Source organism: Felis catus, chromosome B3 (genome assembly GCF_018350175.1).
Source record: "Felis catus isolate Fca126 chromosome B3, F.catus_Fca126_mat1.0, whole genome shotgun sequence".
Lineage (NCBI taxonomy): Eukaryota > Metazoa > Chordata > Mammalia > Carnivora > Felidae > Felis > Felis catus.
Genome location: NC_058373.1, coordinates 39,787,064 through 39,812,524, shown reverse-complemented (window position 1 = coordinate 39,812,524; position 25,461 = coordinate 39,787,064). Strand labels below are relative to the sequence as shown.

Below are 25,461 nucleotides of genomic sequence, written 5' to 3'. Positions count from 1 at the left end.
GTTAAAAAAAATAAATGACAGCCTTATCAAAATGTAATTCATATACCATACAACTTACCCATTACAGTAGGCAACTTGGTAGTTCTTAATATATGGTTGTGCAACCATTACCACAGAAAATTCTAAAACATTTTCATCACCCCAAAAAGAAACCCTGTGCCAATTAGTCACTCCCCATTTTCCCCTAAGCCCCAGCCCTAGGCAACCACTTATATGTTCTCTGTCTCTATAGATTTGCCTACTCTGGACATTTTGTACAAACAGAATCATACACAATACATGGTCCTTTGTGACTAGCTTCTTTCACTTAGCTTAATGTTTTCAAGGTTCATCCTTTTTACTGCTAAATACTATCCTATTGTATGGATATACCACATTTTGTGTATCCATTCATCAGCTGGTGGACATTTAAGTTATTTCCAGTTTTTATCTATCACAGATTTTTTTTTTTTTTTTGAGAGAGAGCAAGTGGGGGAGAGGGGCAGCAGGAAAGAGAGAGAATCTTAAGCAGACTCCATGCTCAGCATTGAGTCCAACACGGGGCTCAATCCCACGACCCTGGGATCATGACCTGAGCTGAAACCAAGAGTTGGATGCTCAACTGACTGAGCCACCCAGGAGCCCCATCAGAGTTCTTGTAGTTATGAACATTGATGTACAAGTTTTTGTGTAAACTTTTGTTTTTTCATTTTTCTTGAATATATACTTAGGAAAGGAACTGCTGGTCATCTAGTAACTCTATGTTCAGCCTTTGAGGAATAGGCAGACTGCTTTTCACAATAGCTGCACAATTTCACATTCCCACCAGCAGTGTATGAGGGTTCTGATTTCTCCACATCTTCGACAACACTTGATATTACATGACTTTTTTATTCCAGCTATGCTATTAGCAACAAAGTGGTATGCCATTGTGGTTTTACTGTTTATTTATTTCATCAATGTGCTTATTGGCCATTTGTGTATCTTTTTTGCAGAAATGTGTATTCAGATCCTTTGCCCATTTTTATCTATCTTTTTTTAAGATTTTAAATAATCTTTACACCCATGTGTGGCTTGAACTCATGACCCTGAGATCGAGAGTCATGTGCACTTCTGACTGAGCTAGCCAGGTGCCCCACCTTTGCCCATTTTTAAATTGGGCTACTTGTCTTTTTATTATTGAGCTATTATTACTGAATCATGAGTTCTTTATATATTCCAGATACAAATCCTTTATCAGAAATATGACGTGCAAATATTTTCTCCCATTCTGTGCTTGTCTTATCATTTTCTTGATAGTTTCATTTGAAACACAAACGTTTTTGATTTTGATGGTGCTCACTTTATCTGTTGTACCTTTGGCATGATGTCAAGGAAGCTATCACCTAATCCAAGGTTACAAATATGTACATCTATGTTTTCTTCTGTTTTAGCTTTTACATTTAGGTGTTTGTTCCATTTTAATTTCTTTTTACATGGTGTGAGGAAGGGGTCCAAATTCATTCCACTGCCTGTGAATATCGACTTGTCCATTTGTTGAAAAGTCTCTTATTCCCCTAAGAACTGTATTGATATCCTTGTCAAAAATCAATTGACCATATATGTGAGTGTTTATTTCTGGGCTCACAATTCTATCCCATTGATCTGTATGTCTGTCCTTATGTCATTACCCCACTGTCTTCATTACTGTAGCTTTGTAGTAAGTTTTGAAATCAGCAAGTGTGAGTCTTCCAACTTTGTTCTTTGTTCTCAAGATTGTTTTGCTAGTCAAGGTCCATATGAATTTAGGCTTAGCTTATCAGTTTCTGTAAAGAAGCCAACTGAGTTAACAACCCTTTGAGGTAGGAGCATATTATCCCTATTTTACAGATGAGAAAACTGAGGCCTAAAGAAGTTGAGTCATCTGCTTGTGGTCACATGATTAGGAAATGGCTGAGCACAGGGTTCAGACCACATCAGCCAGACTCCATCTGGGCCAGAGCACCACCTCGGCTCCAGAACATACCATGCTTCTCACTAGGAGACAGAGCTCATCATTCTCAACAACAGAGTGTGAGCTCTGGGCTAGCTCCCAGGTAGCTAAAATCTGAGGGTATGTGGCCACTGAGCCACCAGTTAAACTCCAGTTAAAAAAGGACCTCTCTAAGGTGATACCTGAGCAGGGCATGGAAGAGAAATCACTCCTCCCGGGACTCCAGTTCTTCCTCCTCTCACCTCATCCCCAATAATTGGAGGCTTAGTCACGGGAGGAATGACCCCAAGTTTCCAGGTGCAAAATTCCCCTGTTGTTTAACCCAAGATGATACCGTGCTAGCCAGGGATTGGCCCAAAGAGTTTTTTCTTTGTAACTTCATGACAGTGTCCCCAGCATTCCAGTTAGATGTCCCATTCCTGCATGCCTTCATTCAATAGGTACTAAGTGGGCCCTGGGAACACAAATTCCTATAGTGGGGAGTCAGACTGTGAGGCAAGGAAATAAATGCAGGAAGTTGAGCAGCACAGGACATTGGCATTCAGGGGAGAAGGAGCCCCAGGCAGTGAGCATTTTAGAGTGATGGCCAGGACCAGACCCTGCACTGTGGCAATAGGCACATGGCACAGGGTGCCCCAAGCTGTTTCATGAGAGAGTCACTGGTCCCTTCTGGCTCTGTCATTCTGGGGTCTAGCATCCCAGGCTGGGATGGGGCTGTTGGGCTTGCACCAGCTTCCCCCCTTACTGCACGAGGAGAGGGAACAGGCAGTGGAGAAGCGCCTTTCCAGGCATTCACATGGGCCTGGTTCCCCGCCCCCTCCCCACCCCGGCATTGGCCTCAGGACTGGACACCAGTGTCCATCTTCACTAATAATTGGGATGTGGCCCATATACAGGGCTTGTGTAGGCATCAGGAGCAGCCCCAGCAGCAGCCCCTTCATGCCATGTCCTCTGAGGGGGGAGCTTTCCTGCTCACCCAGCCCCCCAGCTCACTTGTTCTCCACCTGTCCCCCAACGTGGTCTTGAGACAGTTTTAAAACATGTCCATAACTTTGACTCTACTCCCTAAGTCCCCTCCCCTGGAACATGGCCGGGCTTAGTGACTTGATTCTAATGAATAGAACATGGCAGAAGTGACACCACGTGACATCCAGGGTTAGATTTGAAATGATGATGTAATTTCTGCCTGGCTCTCTCTAGTTGCTTGTCCTTGGATCCCAGCCACCATGCTGTGAGGAAGCCCAGGCCACATGGAGAGGCCACATGCGGATGTTGGGGCCGACAGCCAGCATCAGCCACCAGACATGAGAGCCAGCGGGCCTTCAGATAATTCCAGCCCCAGGCTTCAAGCTGCCACTGCTGATGTCCCCACAACTGTCCCTGATGAGCCCTGCCCAAACTGCAAAGGTATGAATAAAATAAATGTTAGATTAAGCCACTAAGTTGTGTGGTGGCTTGTTATAGAGCATTAGACAATTGGAGCAGGTTGTAAGTCCTAGCTGCTACTGTTTTCTGCCCAAAGATAGTGTGTGGTGGAGGGAGGATGGGGACGGGTGTTTTCAGCCTGAGGCTGTGGGACTATTTGAGATCAGGACTCAGATTCCAGCCAGGCCCCTCCGGCATTGACGCCTAGTTCTGTGAATCTTCCTAATTGGAACTCTGCTTCCCTTTACCTTAGCCTGGTTTGGCCTTGTTACACAGGCCCTGCCTATATTTGCATGTGATTTGTATGTAATTTGCATACATCTACATGGGTCGTATTAGGTGGTTTCTAAATGTTTCTGGATGCCTCCCGAGGGAAGGTACTGGTATCTTGGACTCTTGGAGGGGAAAGGGACACTGGAGGTTCACCTGGTCTACTCTCACCCCCTGCAGGATCTACTTGAACAGATGACAAACCCACCATCTTCTCAGGCAGCCCTTGGATGGCTGGTTGTGTTGAAGAATTCCTGTGTTGCAAAGTTCCATGTAAAGAAAGGTGAGGTATTGCGTCTCTATTTGGGCTTAGATCTTTTCTCTGAGAAAATCAGGGCAAATCAACCACATCCCCTGGAGACTCAGAACAGGTGCTGTGGTGGCCTCAGGCTTCTCTTTCTTGGTTCAGCATCCACAACACCATTTCTGGTCTGACCGTGGGCCGAAGTGCCAGGCCAGGGCCTTTCAAATGAAACCTCATGAAAAGTGCAACATGTAAGACAGATAAAAGTGGAGCTGCTCTGGCTGAGTGTGGGCAGGGAGAGTGGAATCCCCCCGCAGCGAGGTTCGCCCCCGACCTCTAGCCACAGCTGGAGAAGCCCAGCTTGCAAACCACTATGCTGGTTTGCTCCTCTCAAAAGGTGCCTCTGGGTACAGATCCCAGCCCTCTAGACCTGCGGAGCTTCCCAGGTTGAGCCTTGACTCTCCATTTCTGCAGTAGAGGCAACACGGACATTCTAAGCAGTTGCACTGTTGCCTTCTACTAAGCTTAAGGTCCTCTGAGACCTCCAGATTTTTGTCCGTACAACCACCTTTAAGCCAAATCTCTCTTGGCCTACCCCAAGCTTTGGCAGCTCTGGACACCTGGCTTCAGGAGCCTGGACTGAGGAGCGGACAGGGAGTAATGGAGAGGGCTGGCCACGAGTTCTGGTTGTGTGACCTGGAAAGAATCAGCCAGATGCCATTCTTCAACTTTGGAGTGGAGACGAAAATGGTCCTTTCTGGTAGACAGTGCATGAAAAGTACCTGGTTCAGTACTGGTGAGCTGTCACTAGGGCCAAGGGGCTAGTCTCAGACTCCTCACTGCCAGCTGAGGAGGTACAGAGCAGTGGTCAGAATACAGACTATGGAATCACGTGGCCTGGTCTGGATACAAACTCTGATCCTGCCGTAACTGGCTATGTGAGATTTTAGACTTTTCCTTCATCTGTCTTATCCTTTCTCCATTTCATCATCTGTAAAATGAGGGGACAATAACTAGACTACTGCGCGGGAAGGTCCTGAGGACCCAGGGAAGCTTCCTACATGTGGCGAGAGCCCAGCGTGCATGGTGCCTGTAAGTGGTACGCAGGGGGCTGTTGTTATCATGGGCTTTGACTTGGGAGAGTCGGCCTGGCCCACCGCTGGCTGCCCTAATCCCTGTACTCCCACCCTCCCCAGGACCTGACACAGCCACCACCAAACTCGAGGTTCACTTTGGCAACAGGACTTTTATTCAGTCAGAATGAGTAGAGTGTGACAAAAGTCAGGTCAAGTCAGGCCAGCGGGCTTCCCATCCCCCTCCTACCCCAGACCGCTCTTCCCATGGGAGAGGGGGTTCCAGGATGAAGGGGGGTGCAGAGAGGCCAATGCAGGGACAGAGTGGGAGTTTTGAGGGGCCGTCGGCACAGGCCCAGCATTCAGGAGAAGGGGCAGGCTGCCCTTTCCCGAGTCCACGTGGACATGACTCCAGTCTCCTAGGAAAACACCACAAATTCTACCTTCTTCAGCTAGTTAACTAAACTTTAGGGTTGGGGGTCAGGGACTTTATGGTCTAATCTCATACTTAAGGAATACACTTATCTTTTTTTTTTTTCCTTTAAAAAAAAGTTTTACTTCTATTTAAAAAAATGAATTAACCAAAAATAGGTATTTGTTTCCTTGTTTTTTTTTTTTCTCCTACTTTAAGTATATTGAAAAACAACACAACAGAAAGGAAAAACAAGAAGTCACAAGAACATAAATCTTTAAACACACCTTGTATAAAAATATCTTCCAGCCACATCTGCTGACAGTGGTCGTTCCACTGTCCGGGGGTTGGGTCAAACAGGCCGTGTCCCATGGGATAGAGCACTGGGCATCTGTGCCAGGGAAAGCTCCCTGTCCAACACGCGCACACACCTGTCACACGCCCAGTCCGCTCCAGGGGCTCCGTGTCTCTGGGCAGAATAGGAGGCAGGCCACAGGGTGATACCCATCCCCCCACCCCCCACTCAGGCCGAGAGAGGGTCGTGGGGATCCAAGTCAAGGATCAGTTGGCTTGAGGGGGTAGGAACGGGAGTGGACAGACGGACAAGGAGGAGCAACGGCAGCAGGCTGGGAGGTGGCTGGTTTGGAGCAATTTATACTTTAAGGAACAAATTTTCCTCTCATTTTTGGCTTTTTGTTTTTTTTTTCACATTTTCTTTGACCAATTCCATTTTTATTTCTGTAGTTCCTGAGAGGCCTGCCCTTGGTGACTTAGCCTCTGGCCTCCTCTCTGGGGCCAGAGAAGGGCTGCGGGCAGGAGGAGGGTCCAGTGATAACAACCAGGCCCGGAGAGCCAGCGAGCCTTGAGGTAGATGTTTTCTTTCACACCTGGAAATGGGGAAGTGCTTTTTTTTTTTTTTTTTTTTTTTTTTTTTTTAACTCTTGACAACAATATGGGAAGGGAGAGGGGGGTGCCCCTACAGGGGCTTGAGGTAGGAGTGCATTTGGGGCTCTGTTTGGGGATGGGGGCTGAGGCCACGGCCCAACTCCCCCAAGAACATTCATTCCGGCTGAGGTAGGTGCTGAGAGCCAAACAGCAAAAATCCATCCTGAGAAAACAAGGTCAGTGGAGGGTGACAGTGTCAGGGGCCCAGCCACAGCAGGGGCGTATTTTTGGAGTCTAATTCACCTTCCCCTCTCTTTTCTTTTTTTTTTTTTAAAGGAAAACATTAGTTCAGTTCCAAGTCATGTGGGTACCAGGCAGAGGTGAGGGGGGACATTAGTCCAAGGGAGGGGCTCCTGGAGGAACCCCTCCAGGTTCTAGGGAGGGAGGTCCCTGCTGAGGCTACTTTAGGTCTTGACAACCTGAGGGGCAGTCAGGACAGAAATGCTGGGAAGCCCCCATCCAAGTCCCACATGACAGGAGAAATCTTGCCTTTGACCTGAGAATGGGGGGTTGCCCCCTCCGAAGCCTGCCAGACACTGGCTACTGGCCTGAGTGAGCTGGCTGGGCAGCTGGTGCTGTGGAGGCCAGAGTAGCCTGTCCTTCACTGAGGAACCCGGGGCCTCCGTCCTGGGGTGGCAGGGCAGCTGCGGGGCCTACGAAGGGGGCCTTGGCTTCTGATGTTCTCTCCTCCAGAAGGCTGAATCCCTCAAGTGGCAGCATGGAGAACTGGGTCTCCTCACACAGGGCAGGGTCCCCAGGATCCTGCTGAGGAAAGGGCCAGTCACACTGGCGTCAGCATGAGGGCCAGAGCCCATGAGTCCCCAGCCAGTGGGTCAGGCTCTGGACCCAATCCCACTTGGGACTTAGGGTCTCTAGACCACTCTGCCTGATTCAGATGCTCAGACAGAAGCACCAGCCATGGGTTTTGTGCCTGGAGCTTGGTGAAGGCTGATGACCGAGGTGAAGGGAGGGCAGGATTGGGAAGCTGTCAGAGCCTGAAGCAGAGGCTTGCTCGAGGTGGGGGCACTCACCATGGGTCTGGGGTCCGGCTGCCCCGCTGCCCCAGCTGGGGGGAACAGCTGTTCCAGTTCTTTCATGTCCACACGCTTCTTGTCTCGGCCCCGCTCTCCCCGTCCTGCCCCATTCAGTGCCAGGATGCTAGGATCCCTTGGGCTCCGGGGGCCCTGAGGAGGGGAGAGCTGGTTTTCTACATCCTTACACAAGAGGACCCTAAGGGGGTGAGCCAAGAGTTAGGGGGAGGGCTGTGGGGGGGGGGATGGGGCAAAAACAGAAGGATGGACACAATGAGCCCCCAACTCTGCTTTCCAGTATAGCAGCACCTTCTCCAGGCCATCCCTGCCCCTCCTGCCCAGGACCCACCTGCCCCTTTGACCGAACAGGAGGAAGAGGACACAGAAGATGATGCAGGTGACCCCGATGTGGATGCCAATGACGATGCCTGTAGTGGACGTTTGGTTGGTGGGTTCCTCCTTCCGGCAGTCACATGGTGGGCTCAGGGCTAGGGGCAGGTGATGGTTGGGAGTTGTGGCTCTCTTGGCCTGAAGTACCTGGGACACGTAGCCTCTGGGGCTCCTCCTCCCTCAGCCATAGCTACCTCCGTGTCTACATAGTCTTTGCCTATAGGACCCCAGCCTACTTTTTCGGTTCTCTTTACTAGTTACTGAGTACTAACTTTGTGCCAGATACTGGGAATAACACTTTACAAGGACCATTTCATCCTCACCACAGCTTTATAAAGTAGGTATTATTATCTCTGTTTTATAGAGAACAAAACTGGGGCTCCGAGAGGTTAAGTAACTTGCCTAAGGTCACACTCCATTGAACTTCAAACTCCAATCCAAGCCTATGTTCTCAAGGGCCACATGCACTGTTACACTCTCCTACCTTCCCTGTATCCCTGTCCCCCTCCTCACTCAACACCTGGCCTCCCTCCCTGAGCACCAGTCTTTAGCCCCACAACCCCTCCCCAACGCCTACCTGTCCTCTCAGATGCTCCTCTCAAAGATACGAAGCGGACTGTGGCATTGCCCTCCCCATGCTGGTTGTAGGCCAGCAGCTTCACCTCGTACACCGTGGTGGGGTCTGAGGGAAAGGCAGTGCTGTGCTGAGTGACCTCAGCCCCCACAGGCAGCTCTGTCGCAGCAGGGAAACACAGGGAACCCCTGCGCCCCACCTCCTGGCACCAGGCACCGCACCCCTGCCCAGCTCCCCACACGTGGTCTGTGTCTGCCTCACCGAGTTGGCTGAGGTTGTAGGAGGAGACTGTTGCAGGCAGCAGGACGGGGCCGGTGAAGGAGGCCCTGCTTGCTGGACGGTAAAACAGCTTGAAGCCTCCCTCATGCTGGGCCAGCCGGGGCCAGGGCTCCCACAGCAGCTGCAGGGAGGAGCCGCCCAGGACCCGCACGGACAACGGGGGTGGGGCAGGTGCTGCAGGCAGAGACCAAGATGTGAGGGGGGTTACCACCTTCCACCGTGACCCATACCCTCAAGAGCCTGGCAGCTCTCTGGCCTCTGCCCCCCAGGCCTCCACTTGCTCAAAGATACCTTTACAAGAGTTGGAAAAGGACGCCCCTTTCTCCAAGTAGACCCAGCCCCCACTCAGCCTCACGGCCAGGCGCCCAGTGTAGTGCACAACCTGAACAAGCGTGTGTGGTGTTTTGCTCTAATACCTGGACCTCACCTTCACCCAGGGTGCTGGCCAGCACGGGGGCAGAGGCTGAGCTGGCCCCCCTTGGGGTATAGGCCTTGATGTAGAAGCTGTAGGCAGTGGAGGGTTCAAGGTCGCTCACCAGGTGCTGAAAGGTGTTCTTGCTGACTGCCTCCTGGTACTCCAGCTCCGGAGGGTCTGGGGAGGTGAAGGGTAGGGAGGGGCAATGTAAGGGGCATGAGGCAGTCTTACCAGCACTGGTGAAATGAGGGCATCCAGTGTGCAGGGGGTACAGTGGAGGGAAGGTGTTTGGTCAGGACATGCAGTATTGAAAGGGATGAAAAACAGCGAATAAAAAGAAGGGGCTGCAGAGCCCTCACCCACCAGCAGCCTTCCTGATGTGCAGGACATAGCCGATAATCTCCTTGGTGTTGACCAGGGGCTCATTCCAGGACACACGGACCTCAGTGGGTGACAGAGAGACTGCCTGCACATTGAGGGGGGGGCCAGGCAGCCCCTCAGCCCATAACACGGTCAGCCTGGCACTGGCCTGTGAGGAGCCAGCACTGTTCTCAGCCACACACTGGTAGATGGCCTCATCCTCAGGGCCGATTCCAGAAATTGTCAGGGTGCTGCAGGGGGAGGGAGAGCCTCAGATCCCCTCTCCGTGGCAGAGTACCCCTAAAAGTTGGCCAGATTACCCCACTGGAGACTTGTCTTGAGATCTTGCCACAAGCCAGTGGCAGACCAGGACTCAAACCCAAGTCTGCAGACTTAATTTAGTGCTCTTTCCTGGCACAAGGGCACAGCCTGCTCTGGCCATTCATCCAGGCCCCCTTTCCCACATCCTCCCGCATTCTCACCCCGGCACACACCACACACATGCCTGTTGTTATTCTTGAGTCTGACGTGGCCTCCTGGCCCCAGCACCTGTCCATTCTTCAACCATGTGACATGAGGGGGCGGCTCACCCTGGGCTTGGCAGGTGAACATGGCTGTGGTCCCAGCTGGCCTGGAGATGGACTGGGGGTGCTGGACAAACTCAGCTGGGGCTGGGGACACAGAGGAGCACAAGGAGCCGTGAGGGGTAGGTGTAGGGAGACAAGACAGCTGTGAGTGAAGGGATGGGGTGCCGATGGGGACAGGGTAGCCTCAGGAAACACGTCCTTGGGGAGAATCTTCCAGATGGGGCCCACCCTTCACCCTGGCCCAGGCTCCGGGAGATGATGGCAGGCCCCACCTCACTAGCCCCAGAGAGGCAGACCCAGGAGAGGACTCCATTTTAATGACTATTTAAAAGACTGACATTTGTATCCGAAAGCAATCAAGCTGAGCTCCCTGTTCAGGAAATTGTTAAATAAATAAATGTGCTAATAGGTTTGGCTGCACCTCCAAGGCGGTAATGACGGGGAGATGGATGAGCCCTCCGAACTAGCTCCCCTCACCCCTACATTCAATTCCGCCCTCCTCCAATCCCAGTTCTCCAGCTTCCATTAACACCCGAGAAATGAAATGCTCCATCACTTTCATTTGGACAGATTAACGGCACATGGAATGCTAAACAAACAGGCATTTAAGGTCCTAATTCCTCTATCTCCCACCCCTTCCCCAGCTCTCTGGGAGGGAGCCACAGCCGAAAACCCCTGAGAAGGGATCTCAGCCCAGTTCATGGGGACAGTTGAGCCCCAGGACAGGAGAATGGACAGAAGGACCTGATCAGCTTCAGAGGCTAACACCCGCCCCCTCCCCACACACCCTGCGCATGGAGACCAGCTGTGTGTGTGCATGTGGCTGGGTGTGAGTGTGAGAATGACAAACACCTGAGAGTGTGCAAGCAGGTGTGAGCTTGCAGGTGCCACATGTGTGTGAATGAAAACAGCACGTGGGAGGGGGGACACGTGTGAAGAACATGGGGTTGGGGGAATCAGTGGAGATTATAAAATGGAGGTGGGGGGGTGGAAGGATGGCAAGGACAGCCAGTGGGACCCACAGGGGGTCGATAACCCAGAATGCCTTCCCCATTCTTGTGAATGCAAGGTGGGAGCTGCCTTTTGGCCTGGCCTGGAGGCCTGGGGAGGGGCAGGGGCCACGGTTAAGGTTAGTACAGAGCCCTGAGCTTGTGCCAGGGATGTTGATGAAGGGAGGAAGGAATGGGGCAGGAGGAGGGTGCTGTGGGGCCGGGGAGGTCCGTACCTTGCACCACCAGCCGGCCTTGTGCTGTTCTCCTCACCCGGGTGCCTGGCCTGTTGGCTGCACAGACATAGACGCCGGAGTGCTGGACAGTCACATCTGAGATGATAAGATTGCCAGTGCCCAGCACCTGGATGCCCTCCACCCCAATGGGGCGGCCATCTGAGAAGGGGAAGCAGGAGTGAGGAAGGGTCAGGGAGGTAAGTGTGGAAGAGGGGAAGTGAGGAATGGTCCAGATCGTTGGACATTCCACCAGTCTTCCAGGGAACCTCCATCTTTTTACTTTTTAATGTTTTTTATTTGGGGGGAGGAGGAGAGAGAGAGCAGGGGAGGGGCAGAGAGAGGAGGAGACAGAGGATCCGAAGTGGGTTCTGTGCTGACAGCAGAGTCCGAATGTGGGCTCGAACTCATGAACCAGAGCCTAAGTCAGATGCTTAACCAATGAGCCATCAAGGTGCCCCCAAGGAACCTCAATCTTTGACCTCTGCACCTTCTCTCCCAAGCATCACAGTATTGTGGAAAAAGCAGCAGCAGCACTGAAAACTCTTGCCTAGCAGCAGAGACCTGGGCCCTAATTCTAGCATTTTTACTGATTCACTGGTGACCCTTAAGTCCCTTCTTAGGAAAGTAGGGGGTTTGGATTAGGTGGGTGGTTTCCCAGCCTGGTTTGTCTCTCCTGAAAAAAATTCCATGCTCAAATTTTCATTCTACTCATGGACTGTCACATTGCCCTTTAATATAACGCCTCTGAGAAGTCCCACAGCAAAGAGACCTGGTTAAATCTGTTTCCCGAACTTGTGAGATGTTAGACCACCAAGCCATTATTTCCTCCCTGCAGATCATGCTTTGGGAAATGTTGGGCCAGATGGTCCTTGCAGTGCCTATGGGCTCCTCCTAATGGTGAGGCCACTCTTCACTCTTTCCAGGCTCTCCCAGGGACTGGGCCCTTCCCCCCCCCCCCCCCCCCCCCCCCCCCCCCCCGCCCTCACCCCAGGATCAGATTAGCACAGTCAGAATGCAAGGAGACAGCTCCCCATTCAGTCCCTGAAGTGGTGAAATCTACTCCATTATCCTGCCTGCTGCCCCCTCCTTCCCCAATCACTCAGCTGCTACAATGTGGCACAGTCTCCTTGTGAATGCGACCCCACCCCATCCCCTCCAGACTCTCCTTCCCCTAGTGACCTTTCCACTCAGACAATGTGGGCCCATCTGCACCCTTTCATTTCTCTCCTTCAGCTGCCTAGGGATTTAGGCTGGGGATTTAGGGGGCCAGGCTAGAGACTGGGGGGCCCAGAGACAGGGTGTGACAACTGGCTGAGACTTGGAGGGGTTTGGAGTTGCACCACTGGGGAATATAGCCGGGATAGAGAAGGCAGGGACACACAGGAGGGAAAAGAACCTGGGGAAAGAACGCTGCTGAGGGGTTCTGGAGAGCCTGATGCCACTGAGAGAGGAGCCTGGAGGCGGGAACAGCGCAGGACTGCTGGGGACTGGATGAGGTAACCCAGGGAGCTAAGCCATCCTCGCAGGGGGAGGGAGAATGTGGTGGGCAGGCCACCCTCCCCAGTCCTGCCAAGGAGAGGGGAACTTAGCCCCTCCGTAAGGCCCCAGAGAGCACAGACCCCCATGGAGAACAAACAGGATTCAAATTCCCCCCCCCCCCCCACAGCTGGGTGATGAGACCGCCCTCCCAGAGGGTGGGATAGGGTGGGAGAGGCTGGGGCTATAGGATGAGGCTCACCCAGGCGGCTCCAGGACACAATGGGGCGCGGGTTGCCCGTGGCGACACACTCAAGCACCGCAGTCTGGTGCACTGTCAGGGTGAGGTTCTCAGGCCCCACGAGTATCATTGGCTCCTTGTAGGCCCCGGAGCCTGAGCCTGGGAGGAAGATGCCATGTTTCTTCACTTCAGCTGTGACCCTTCCCACCTCATCCCACCCACAACCCAGGACATGGGGAATGGGCAACAAGATCCTGCCCAGAAACCAGGTCCTGTGGGCAGACAGAAGATGCCAGGGGCCCCAGGGCATGGCACACATCCACCCCTCCTCACCCAGCCTTGCCAGGGCCTCTGGCAATGGGAGAGCCCCCAGGTTAAGCAGAGGATGGGCTTCCCCTGGTAGAGCTGAGCCAGAGAGCAGGCCTCATTCCATCTGAACCTTCACCACAAGGAACACAGAGCTTTGTGCTTAGCAGGTGCTCTACATACACCTGGCTGATAAATCTCCAGGGGTCAGTTGAAGCGGGACTGACTGGAGAGTGAGGAGAAGTCAGGAGGCAGTAGGGGCAGAACTAGGCAGAGCAAAAGAGCCTCACCTGACACGGTGAGCCTGGCCCCGTGGCTGACCCGGACACTGGCAATGTTCGAGGCTACGCAATGGAAGACACCACTGTCCTCAGCCCGAAGTCCTGTGATCTGCAGGACCCCCTTGGGCAGCAATGTGTACCTGTTGGAGCAAAGGGCACAGTCAACCACCAGCACAACCACCGTCACCATCGTCGGCCACATGGACACTGACATCACGGCCCAGTCTGCAGGTGCTGTCCTGAGATCAACACTGTCATCACCATCGTCATCACACACACAAGCTGGGACTCTGGCAGGTGGATGCACCACAATTCTAGCCCTGATGACAGTCACACGCAGTCTTTAAAAATAAATCCACCGAGCATCAAATCTGGGCCCTGCCAGCCATGTGGATACTTAATCTCCACACAGCACCAGCCCAGAGGCTGCATGAGGTCCCTCAGAGCCCAGACACTGGGCCTGCCTCCCCATCTTCCCTCCAGCTTTCCCTCGTGTGGCTCACCTCTCATTGTCCGTGTCAATGGGGACTCTGTTCTTCTCCCACGTGATTAGGGGTTTGGGCAGCCCGTGGATTTGGCACTGGAAGCGGGCCACACCGCCCTCCTCTCCCACGGTGGCCTGAGGATGCACGTGGAAGTCGGACATGGCTGGGGAAACACAGGGATGTGTGTATGGAAGAGGCATATGGCCAAGGTGCGAGGGGAAAGAGTGTTGGTGTGTGCGTCATAGTCCTATTTCCTGGAGCCCTGGAACTCACTGCCGAGGATCATGGAGTTTTCCTGGAGCTGGTAGACGCAGGGCAACAGCGTGGGGGACACCTCGTCACTTACCCTGCCTCCTACCCTGGGAAGGAGGTGGCATAGGGCTGCAACACTCTGAGAAAGGTCTGGACAAATTCTTGGATGCCAGACCTCAAACAAGGCGATCTCGGGCTGGCGATCCACAAAGGCCAGTCAGAGAAAGCCCTGTTCCCAAGTCCCACTCCCCACTTTTTCAGCTGCTTCCAGATTTATTTTTATAACCCCCCTCTAAGGTATCCAACACTGGAGGATTATGCTGCATGGTTTACGGACCAGGAACCTGAGGCTAGAGAGGGGAAACAGTCCAGTGTCACCCAGCAGAGACACCAGTCATTAAACCCTGGTTTTATGACCACGCCCAGCAGCCTCTTTTGCCTTTCCTCATCATCCCCGTCTCCAGTTCTTCTGCAGTCTCTCGATGCACCCGAGAGAGTGGTATATCCATCCAAGGTGACAAGCTTCACAGAAGACTGTCAGACCTACAATCTACATTTCAATGTGTCATAAATATTCAGGGACACCCCCTCCCCACCTTTTGGGGATCTGAACTGCTTGAACTCTGGTCTGCATAGCCCAGGGCAGAGGGGCTGTGGTGCATCCCACACCCCATTTCAGGCTAGTTAAGTGTGTCTACCCACCCTCACTCCCACCCAGCCCCAACCCCACGCTGTAAACCCAGGGAAGGCACCCCTCCCACGTGGGTTCCCAGCTTCAGCACCAGGGCTGCGATTTCATTAAAATCCACTTTGCTTCAAGTGCGGGAAGGCGGCTCACCATCTGTCCAGGCAGGCAGCCCCTCCCCTCCGGCACTCCATCAACTGGGACAGTCATCCCCTCCCAGAAGGAGCCCTCCCCCCACAGCAGGTTGGGCGCTGGAGCTTGTCCTGGCTCCTGCCCCTGGTTCCCTGGTGTGGGTGGGCACACCCCATCTCGGGCCCCCTCAATCCACCGGCTTGTTCAGGACTCCAGGGCAGCCCCAGAAGGCTGAGCCTTTGTACCCTTCTTCCCAGAGTCTCTGGGGGCTGACTCTTTTGTGGCACGGTCTCCATCTCATTTGCATGTGGTTCATTAAATATAAACATGCATAAAAATCCCCCGCCCTGCCTCCTCCTCTTTCAGGGCCTCCTGGGAGTGCAGCTGATGGGTGTGAGCAGCTCCTTGCACATGTGTGCAGAGCTGTCTTCTCTGGGAGGATGTGGCTGTGTCCATGGATGTGTCCATGGATGTGTCTATGGCTGGATTTGAATGGGGATTTGTATCTCTCAGCTCCTGTGGCTAGTGTGTGATTCTGGTACTGTGCAGATAATCTCATGTATTCCCACGAAGGTAGAAGTCTTATAAAGGAGGCCCTCAGAGCAGGAGGTGGGGGCAAGTATCCCAGCTGGTGTCCCCATCAGGCTTGGGGAGAGGATCCCCAGAGGGTCAGCCTGCCCTCTCTCAGGCCAAAGGCTATGTTTGGCCAAGGACCTGCAGGTCAGCCCAGGAGCGTGTAGGAGGGGGCCAAGTCACTGCTGGATCCCCTCTGCTGCCTGCAGACCTCAACCTCCAGGAGGGCAGGGCTGGATGCAGGCCTAGCGAGTGGAGGGGGCACCTATGCTCCTGGATTTGCTGTCTGTGTGCCCTGGGCTCTGCCCATTCAGGAGCTGGGGCGCTACCTTCCCCCTCCTCACTCCAGCTGGAGAAGAGCTTGCAGCCCCCCAGGGACCTGGGGCAGGGACTAATGGCTCTGCTGACTACAGATGCCTCCTCATTAAGGAGTCCAATCCTTTTGTGTTTCTAGCCCCCAGCCTGGGCTCCCCGGGGGAGCCTCGACTGAGGGGCTGGCCTGACAGTACAAGGGGAAGGACTGCTGCTTCTCGGGGCGCTAGACATGGAGCAAGTCTGGCCTCTACCATCTTGCCCCCCCCTCCCCTCAAAACTATACAAGGACAACAGCATGGGTTGAATGTGTACTAGAGAGGAATGCTCAAGTAGGAAGCAGTCAGAGGTAAGAAGCCAGCCCAATACTCTTCTTCACATGGTGGCCAACAGGACTCCTAAGGGTCCCCCGGGGCCCCTTGGATGCAGCTGCACCCCCTCTGCCCAGGGCTCCACGTTTCCCTTCCACCAGAGCAGCATCTTGCTGTACCTGTCAGCTTTGCTTCATTGCAATTCTGCCAAACATTTCATTTGAACGGTAGCTTTGCCTTTAAAAGTGCTTGAAAAACACTCATCTAGAAGCTAACCCCTTCCTTTTATGAAGGGGGCACTGAGGCCTAGGCCCTCTGCCGGGGTTCCTTAGATCTCCAGCAACTTTTTCACTCTCCAAGGGCACGTAAGCCCAGAATGGACTGCAGGACAGACCAGCCTCTTCTCACTGGTTGGGAGATGGTACCGTATTCCAAGTTGGGGGTGGGTGGGTGGGTAGGGAGCTTCAGAGATGGTTCCTCAGTCCCATCCCTTGGAGCCCAGCTGGCTGTACAGGTGTGGTCCGGGGGAGTAGGGTGTGATAGAAGGGGGTGGTCCTTTTTACCTGAGGCTCCTTTTTTTTTTTTTTTACATTTATTTATTGGGGGGGGGGGGTGGGAGGGGCAGAGAGAGAAGAGAAAAAACCCCAAGCAGACTCAGAGCCTGACCAGAGGCTCGAACTCACAAACCATGAGATCATGACCTCAGCTAAAAGCCAGAGTCAACCACTTAACCGACGGAAACACCTAGGCACCCCTTCCTGAGGTTCCTTCTTGCCTCCCCTTCCTCACTCCTACCCAGCCCTTTGGTCTGGTCAGCCCTATGGATTCCTTAGACGTCCAAGGGGGTTGCCTTGAGACCCTGGGTAGACAGTGTCCGAGCACCAGTCTGCTCATCCGTCAAGGGGAACAGGTACTTCTCAGGGCCCTTCCAGCTCTGACTCCCGCTGCCTTCATAAATAGGCCCTTGTTCAAATGCACAATCTTTCATTCACTCCTAGTTCACAGGCAACATGTTTTTTCTTTAAGAAGTGAGAGAAAGTTTCTAGGGGCTACTTAGGCCTCCTCTAGTCTCTCAGGGTGGGACAGGTTTGCCTCACAAGTTTGTTTTTGTCCTGGCTTATGCTAGCAGGCCACGGAGCCAGAGGGAAGATGTCCTTCATCATGTCTCTCTGGGCAACCATAGGCATATGGGCTTGAGGACTGGACCTCAGAGCATACTGAGCCCTGAACAAGTCCTCCTGGGGCCACTGGGTGATTAGTAATGGAATACACAGGCTACTGTTGTAGCTGGAGACACTGTGTGTGGCAGGTGTCGGCAGTATTGTGCCTGTGGCTGGTGTACGTGAAAGTGGTGCTGTAACTTGTGGCTGTTGATGCTTTTGGTTACGGAGGGATAGTTTTGGGTCCCTCACTGCCAGCTGGTAATGGGAGGGAGTACAGGGCAGTGGTTGGAGGGCCCTTTCAGTGTGAGGGCCGGAGACAGTGACAGGGAAGACAAAGGCCTGTTTGGGGGACTTTGTGGAAAAAGCACCTTTGTCCCCAAGCAGTCTGGGAGGGACTCTCCCAGTTCCTCCCTGCCCCCATCATGGGTACAGCCAGACAATGGGGAAAGATGGGCAGAGAGAGCCCAGCAATCCACCCGGGCTGAAAGGGAGCAGGAATAGGCAGGAAATGGCTCCTGGACACCCCCTATAAATTACCCAAGGGGGGGGGTCTCCTGGGAGCCAGATCTAGAGCAGCTCAGGGAGGGGAGGGAGGACTTTCCTCCTGGTCCAGGACCTCTGGCAAGGTCAGGCCTGGATCTGATTAGACAGGCTCCAGGGGGATGCTGCAGGGCAGGGAAGGGTCGAGGCAAAGTGCTGGGAAGGAAGCTGGCAGCAACCCCAGAGCCCAGCCTCCCACTCTTTGACTATAGCCACACTCCTATCCCATGTGTGATGACAAACAGATCAGTGGCACTTTAGGATGGAGAGTTCAAAACACAGAGTTTGCAGAAGTCGGTGGCACAGGGAGTCTAAAGGCACCAACTGCCACCACTCACACAGCCATTCAAGAGCAACAACCACGAACCACAGATTCCTCCAAAGGCCACCACAGCAATCCCCTCCTTGTATCCATTCCGGCTAGGATCAGTAACGCCCCAGATGCCTAGCCCTTCCTCAGGCAGCTCAGGTGATTGTAATGTTTTTCCTTATACTCCAGACCTGCCTGAATCCCCTCTGCTTCTACCCACTGCCTCCAACTGTCCCCTCCAGACTCACATTTTCCAATATAGGAGCCAGGTTTTAAGCACTGGAAATGTGGCCAGTCCAAACTGAGATGGGATGGAAGTGTAAAAAATACACATTGGTTTTCAAAGATTCAGTATAAAATAAAAAGACACTAAGCATTAGACAAATGCAAATCAAAACCCTAATGAGATACTGCCTCACACCCATTAGGATGGCTACTGTCAAAGCAAAAACAGAAACAAAACCAAAAACAAACCACAGAAGATAACAAGTGTTGGCAAGCGTGTGGAGAAATCGGAACCCTTGCGTACTGTTGGTGGGAAGGTAAACTGGCATAGCCGTTACGGAAAACGGTATGGCGGTTCTTCAAAAAAGAAGTAGGATTATCATATAACCCAGCAATTCTACTTCTGGGTATATACCCAAAAGAATGAAAAGCAGGGTCTTAAAGAGATATTTGTATACCTGCATCTGCCACAGCATTATTCAGAATAGGTAAAAGGTGGAAGCAGCCAAGTGTGCATCAGTGGAGAGTGGATAAACACATACACACAAGGGAACATCACTCAGCCTTAAAAAGGAAGGACATTCTGACACAGGCTACTACACGGATAAACTTTGAGAACATTATGCTAAGTGAAATAAGCCCGACACAAAAAGACAAGCACCATATGATTCCACTTACATGAGGTACTTGGAGTGGTCAAACTCAGACAGAAAGTCGAGCGGTGGTTGCACAGGGCTGGGGTAAGAGGGACATGGGCAGTTATAAAATGGAAATAGAGTTTCACTTTTGGAAGGTGAATTCTGGAGGTGGATGGTAGGGATGGTTTGTACGATAATATGAAGGAACTTCATGCCGCTGAACTGTACACTTAGAAACATAGTTAAGACAATAAATTTTATGTGTATTTTACCACAATTTAAAACTTACAGGGGCCTGTGGGTGGCTCAGTCGGTTGAGCATCCGACTTTAGCTCAGATTATGATTCCGCAGTTTTTGAGTTTAAGCCCCGCATCAGGTTCGCTACTGTCGGCACAGCGCCCGCTTCAAATCCTCTGTCCCCCCTTGCTGCCCCTCCCCCACTTGTGCTCTCTCAAAAATAAAATATTAAAAACAAACAAAACAACTTGGACAAATAATTGTAATCGATAGGCATAAATAATTTAAAATATTTATTACACGTGCAAATAATATTTTGCATTTTAAAGACTTGGCTCAATCTGTTTCTGATTCTGTGTCTCCCTCTCTCTCTGCCCCTCCCCCGTTCATGCTCTGTCTCTCTCTGTCCCAAAAAAATAAATAAACGTTGAAAAAAAAATTAAAAAAAAAAATAAAGACTTGCCTCAAAAAATGCAAAAGCCTTACTAATAATTAAAAAATCATGATTACATTAGGGCACCTGGCTGGCTCAGTCAGTGGAGCATGCAGTCAAGGTCATGAGTTCAAGCCTCACATTGAGCATAGAGATTACTTAAAGTAAATAAATATTTAAAAATAATGATTGTATGTTGGAATATTTTAGATATACTAAGTAAAATAAAATTTATTATTAAAATTAACTTCACCTGGTTTAAAAAAATTTTTTTTTAATATTTAGATTTGAGAGAGAGACAGAGTGTGAGTGGGGGAGGGGCAGAGAGAGAGGGAGACACAGATCCGAAGCAAGCTTCAGGGTCTGAGGTGTTAGCACAGAGCTCGGCGCAGGGCTCGAACTCATGAACCACCAGATCATGACCCGAGCTGAAGTCGGACACTCAACCGACTGAGCCACCCAGGGCGCCCTGTCACCTGGTTTTTGTTTGTTTTTGGTAAATGTGACTGACCCCGAGAAAATTTAAAATTACCTATGTGGCTCACATTATATTTCCACTGGAAAGAGCTGCTCTAGAAGATAAAAAATTTTGTTCTTCACACAACAGCCCTTCAAATACTTGAGGTCTGAGTTGTTCCGAGAGAAACATCTCGGAACCAAGAGGTAAACACCGTCAACTCTTTCAGTTATTTGTGATGTGAAATGATGTTCAGATGCCTTGAGCCTGGAGACCCTCCTTTAGCCAAGCTCTAGGTAGGCAAGTCTCCCTTACAGTGGGGTGTCTAGAAATGGCCAGAGCTCCCTGGGGATGGTCTGAGGACTTAGAGCAGATTTCAGCCATCAGCTGTAGTGAGTACTCCTGTGCTGTCCAGTATGGTAGCCACTAACCACATTTAAATTAAATTTAAACAAAATTCAAAAATTCAGTTCCTCTGATTCACTCACTACCTCTCAAGTGCCCAAGAGTAGGCTACTGGCTACATTATGGGTCAGCACCAATAGACCATTTCCATCATCACAGAAAATTCTATTGGACACTGCTGGTCCAGGTCCAAGAGAAGGCCTCAGATGCCCAGCTGCCTTCTCTCTTGCCGCCCCAGCTGAGAGGCCCCCTTCCTCATACCTCACTAGCCTAGCATTGCCCCTGCTGGCTCCCTCCCCACAAGGGCCATATTTGATCATACCTTGGTCTATCACACTGCATGGCAGAGAAAGCCTCACACAGCAAGATTTTAGCTCCCAGTGAGGAAATAGTTGCTAAGAGCGTTTTGAGGTAGTGGGACAGTTAATGGTATGGGCTCTGGAGTCATACAGTACCATGTTCAAAACTCAACACCACCACTCTTAGCTGTGTGGCCTTGGGCAAGTTACTTAATCTCTCTGAACCTCTATGTTGTCACTTATAAAATAGGGACGAATAGCTCATGTCGCTAGTGCTGCTGCGCTAGGGGATTCAACGTGAAATATTTGCAAAGTGCTTAACACATAGTTAAATCCTTGCTAAGGGAAATTAGTAGAATCTTGAGTTAAAGGGAACTGAGAGGGAAGAGTGTAGTGGGAATGGGGGGGGGAGAGGTAGAAGCAGTCTTCCCCAAGAGGGTAGCCATCTTCCCTCAGAGGATTAGTGGTAGGACCTCAAAGCCTCCAGAGAAGTGAATAAAGACAGAATTTGTAAGGTCTGTGTGGTGAAGGGGCATCAGTGCCAGGGGAGGGGGGCAGCCAGATACAAACCAAGCCCAACTTCTTCTCACTTCTGCCTGGGGGCTCCACAGAGGCCCCAATAGTGAGCTGTCAGCTGGAAGAAGCCATCGGGTAATTGAGGCCTTGATTTCTCTAGTAAAATGTTTATGAAGCCCATAAACTCATGCCTTTATTGGCCAGGCTCATTCCAGGGGATGGATGTGGCTCTCTGAGGTGTAGTTAAAGCACCTGCTGAACTCAGGCACCCGAGGGCTACTCTGGCCCCCACCCAGACCCACCAGGCAGAGTGACCCCTGGAGGGCAGGGAGACCAGCCAAGTCCCACCTCAAACGCTCTTTAAACTTCTCAAAGCTTATAAATGTCCTATCTCTAAATGTGTATGGGAAGGAAAGAGGAATCCCCAAGTGCTGGGGATTTGCCATAATCCCCAGTGGGGTCTTGGACTTGTCCTCAGGGTTATCTGGCCCAGGCTCACCTTCCTCAGCACTCTGTCCCTGTCTCCTCACTATCTCAGTCCCCACGTTGCCCCCGACTTTTGCTCTGTTAGGGAAGAAGCCCCACATGGATTGGCCATTGTCACTTGGGGTAGGAGAAAGTATGAACTTAGGAGACCTGTATTTATTTCCCTGGGCCTCCAAAGGGGAGTCTGAGAGTCGAATTAAGATTGTGAATCCAAAGAGTATGTTTTGGGGGAGCTTTGTGGGGTTGGGTGTTGGATGGGTGTGGGTGGATGGTGTCTGCTTACAAACAGCCCCAGAGGACCGCAAGGTCTCAGAGGCCCTGCTCAAGCTTCACTGGGGGTGATTGATTCCTCTGGGCCTTTGCCTGGTGACCCTGCTCTGAGAAGCCTCTGGATCCTTTTGTCTGCCTCCTCAAGCCCCTTACCCCCTGCCTCAGCTCTGAACCCCAGCCCCTCCCACCCCAACACCAGCTCACCACTCCCCCCAGCCCCAATTCTAACACAAAAGGCAACTTTGTCTTTCAAGTCAGTAGCCGTAAATCCACATTTCTCCCCTCCCCCCTGGCAGCCACCTCTGACAAATGGGGGGGCCTGGATGGGGAGAGGTAGGGAGCAGTGGGAGGCCAGGCTCAGCTTGGGAAAGTCCCTGCATCCAGCTGTTGGCCCGCTTTAGGGCTGGAGAGTATCGAACCTTTAGGGCCTGATCTTTGATTCCAATGGACTGTAAGGCCCGAAGGCACAGCTGCAGGGGAGGCAATCTGGGGCTCTCTGCACCTCTGGGCTGGGCTTTTTTTTTTTTTTAATTTTTTTTTCAACGTTTTTTATTTATTTTTGGGACAGAGAGACAGAGCATGAACGGGGGAGGGGCAGAGAGAGAAGGAGACACAGAATCGGAAACAGGCTCCAGGCTCCGAGCCATCAGCCCAGAGCCTGATGCGGGGCTCGAACTCACGGACCGCAAGATCGTGACCTGGCTGAAGTCGGACGCTTAACCGACTGCGCCACCCAGGCGCCCCTGGGCTGGGCTTTTATGACCCAAGAAGAATAAAACTTCTCAAAGCCCTACTTCTAATTATTCTGCCCATAATTCGGGGGCTCCAGTTCTTCCTCCAGATCAAGCCATAGGCTCCTCCTCTCTGCATCCTCCAGCCTTCAGTGGAGGGTATGATGTGTGCCTGGGGGGGTATGTGCTGCGGGGCAGGTAGTGTCTGCCTTATGCAGCTTGGTGGACATGCCACTGGGTGGGTGTGCCCACTGCTTTCATTGGTGGCCCCGGACACATTCAGGGAAGGGGAAGGAGAGGGAAGTTATCACTTACCCCATGTGACCACCCTACCCTACCCCACTGCTAGGTTTTCAGAAGCAGCCCATATTCAAATATTTTGCCCTGTTTTCATCCCATGTATCAGGCAGTATCGCATCAGAGGATGTGTCCTGGTTTTTGGTTTGGGAAATAGTCATTTGTCATGTTTACACAGCAGACCCACTGAGTGGACTCTAAGCATGCATTCGACAGATCCTTATTGACTTCTAATGTGTCAGGTTCTGGCACCCTATGAGCAAATGCCTTCCATCCCACAGGCCCTGTCCTTAGATATCCCCACCCAAGCTCCTAAGAAATATCAAAAGGGTGAGAGCACAGAGCCAGGATCTCAGGTACTATCACAGCACCACTCTGAAAAACAGACCTACAGAAGCTTCTGATGGTCAGAGGTTACATGTTACACTTGCTAGCATAACCCCGAGAAGTGGGGGTTGCTACCCGTTCTGGGGCTCAGAGAGGTTAATTAACACAGCCAGTTAGTGATGTTAAAGCAGACATTTGAACTCAGAGCGGCCTAACTCCACACCCAGTGCTCTTTCTCTGCATCAGAACTGGGGTGGGATGGGCACACGTATTCAAATGCTGCTCAAACAGGACTGATGATCCCTGCAGACACGCTTACAGAAAAACACAGAGACACACAGCATCCTAGACCCTTATGAGCACCATGCCTACTCGCATTCAGAGACACCAGGGTCCAGCAGGCTCCATGCTAATGGTACTCCCCCAGGGCTTGGGGGCAGGTTTCACAGAATATAACTAATGCAGATAAGCACCTTGATAAGGTGGGGTTATCACCCCACTAATGGTCATGGAGCCCACACATGCTTCCTAAGTTCTGTGAACACAGGTGCTCGTCCCAGGGTAGCTCTTCCCTGAGCGTTTCCAAATCAGCAATCTAGGACACGGAACTGTAGGGTCTTGAGAGGGTTGGGCCTTAGAAGATAGAGGAGTAATTTATTTTCCTGATTTGGGGCAGGAGGGCAAGGCACTGTGAAATACTAGTGGCTTTTGTGGGGTGAGGGGCAAGGGGAGGAAGTGCTAAAGGGAGGGGAAGTTGTGAGACAGACTCAGACCTGTCATAACTGGATGTATGATCTGGATAAAACCAAAGCCCCTCTCTGGACCTCTGTTTCCTCTTCTGTAAAATTAGGAAGTTGAGTTGGACAAGTTATAAAGGCTTATCCAGCTTCAGCCTTTGAGGCACATTTGCTTCCAAGCGCTAGCCAGGGGTACAGAGTCAGGGGTACAGAGTCAGGGGCTAGGAGCCAACTGGGGAATCGCTCTCTGCCTTACATTTGAGAATATCCAGGCCCAGCAGAGCCCCTCTCCACAGACTGCACGTCTCTGCCCGTGTCAGGGTCACCAATCTTCCTTATGTAAACCTGCCCAGGCCCACAACATCCTTAACTTCCCGTCGTTCTGGTCAAGACACCGGATCTCTCTCACCTCCCGGAAGGGCGTCTGGTTAGGCGGCCCAGGCTGGAGCTATTAAGTAAATTGCTTTCACATGACCATGAGGACAACTCAACAAAAACAGATACTTCCCCTAAATTTCCAGAGCCATATATTAGGTTTTGTAGGGACTAATACTGCAGGGGTCAGGTAGTGGACAGGTGACCTGAGATCATGCTTGGCTCTGTCACAGACTCCCTATGTGACCTTTCAATTCCAACCTTGGTTTTCTCATCTGTGAAATGGGAGTGGCGCAGGATAGACAAGATAATCTCTAAGGTCCACACCAACATTAACATTCTAGGATAACACTGGGTAAAGTGGTCTCCTCTGCATCCATGGAAGGCCCTTCTCCTATTCTCAAACCTTGATCTGATGCTGCTTTTATGTTTCATGACTCTGCAGAATCCCTGGTGGCTCAAAACCAAACCACAGGAGATTAAGGCCTATAGGCCCTCCACCCCAACAATACTCCAGAGTAAGCCTCATCTGTTTGGGGAAGAGGGAGGCCTACACTCCCTAGGAGGATCACAGAGTTTCTTGGTTGCTATGGGGCTCCCAATTCTTGGAAATAGATTTATGTGGGGAACCCCACTACCACCCTCCAGTTGTCAGAGGTTTTCCAAAGCCCTGGGAACCATCTTGCAGAGAGGGTTTCCAAAGCTTTCCCATACATTCAAAGGCCTCACCACACCCACCCCTAACCTCTTCCTCTCCCTCTCTTACTAATGGCACAACA

The 25,461-nt window shown here is 51.7% G+C and overlaps 1 protein-coding gene and 1 long non-coding RNA gene across 13 annotated transcripts in view; one reads left to right on the top strand and one right to left on the bottom strand.

The window, feature by feature from the left end:
- LOC111560808 overlaps positions 1-10,376 on the top strand; it is a 40,532-nt gene extending 30,156 nt beyond the window's left edge. For 4 of the 5 annotated variants that reach the window (XR_006599117.1, XR_002742889.2, XR_006599114.1 and 1 more), the window contains 3 exons: positions 3,152-3,358; positions 3,827-3,929; positions 6,120-6,242. This is a non-coding gene — a long non-coding RNA (uncharacterized LOC111560808). Of the gene's footprint in view, positions 1-3,151; positions 3,359-3,826; positions 3,930-6,119; positions 6,243-7,649 lie in introns of those variants that run through there. The other variant, XR_006599116.1, reaches the window with a different exon arrangement.
- IGDCC3 (immunoglobulin superfamily DCC subclass member 3) overlaps positions 5,117-25,461 on the bottom strand; it is a 42,357-nt gene continuing 22,012 nt past the window's right edge. For 4 of the 8 annotated variants that reach the window (XM_023255189.2, XM_045059152.1, XM_045059153.1 and 1 more), the window contains 12 exons: positions 13,989-14,133; positions 13,495-13,625; positions 12,920-13,057; positions 11,182-11,340; positions 9,875-10,040; positions 9,373-9,620; positions 9,022-9,186; positions 8,577-8,768; positions 8,319-8,423; positions 7,701-7,839; positions 7,352-7,550; positions 5,117-7,085 (listed from right to left, as the gene is read on the bottom strand). In XM_023255189.2, the coding sequence (XP_023110957.2) occupies positions 6,861-7,085; positions 7,352-7,550; positions 7,701-7,839; positions 8,319-8,423; positions 8,577-8,768; positions 9,022-9,186; positions 9,373-9,620; positions 9,875-10,040; positions 11,182-11,340; positions 12,920-13,057; positions 13,495-13,625; positions 13,989-14,133 (2,012 nt within the window). In that variant the 3' untranslated portion in view covers positions 5,117-6,860. Of the gene's footprint in view, positions 7,086-7,351; positions 7,551-7,700; positions 7,840-8,318; positions 8,424-8,576; positions 8,769-9,021; positions 9,187-9,372; positions 9,621-9,874; positions 10,041-11,181; positions 11,341-12,919; positions 13,058-13,494; positions 13,626-13,988; positions 14,134-25,461 lie in introns of those variants that run through there. The other 4 variants (XR_006599113.1, XM_023255190.2, XM_023255191.2 and 1 more) reach the window with 4 other exon arrangements.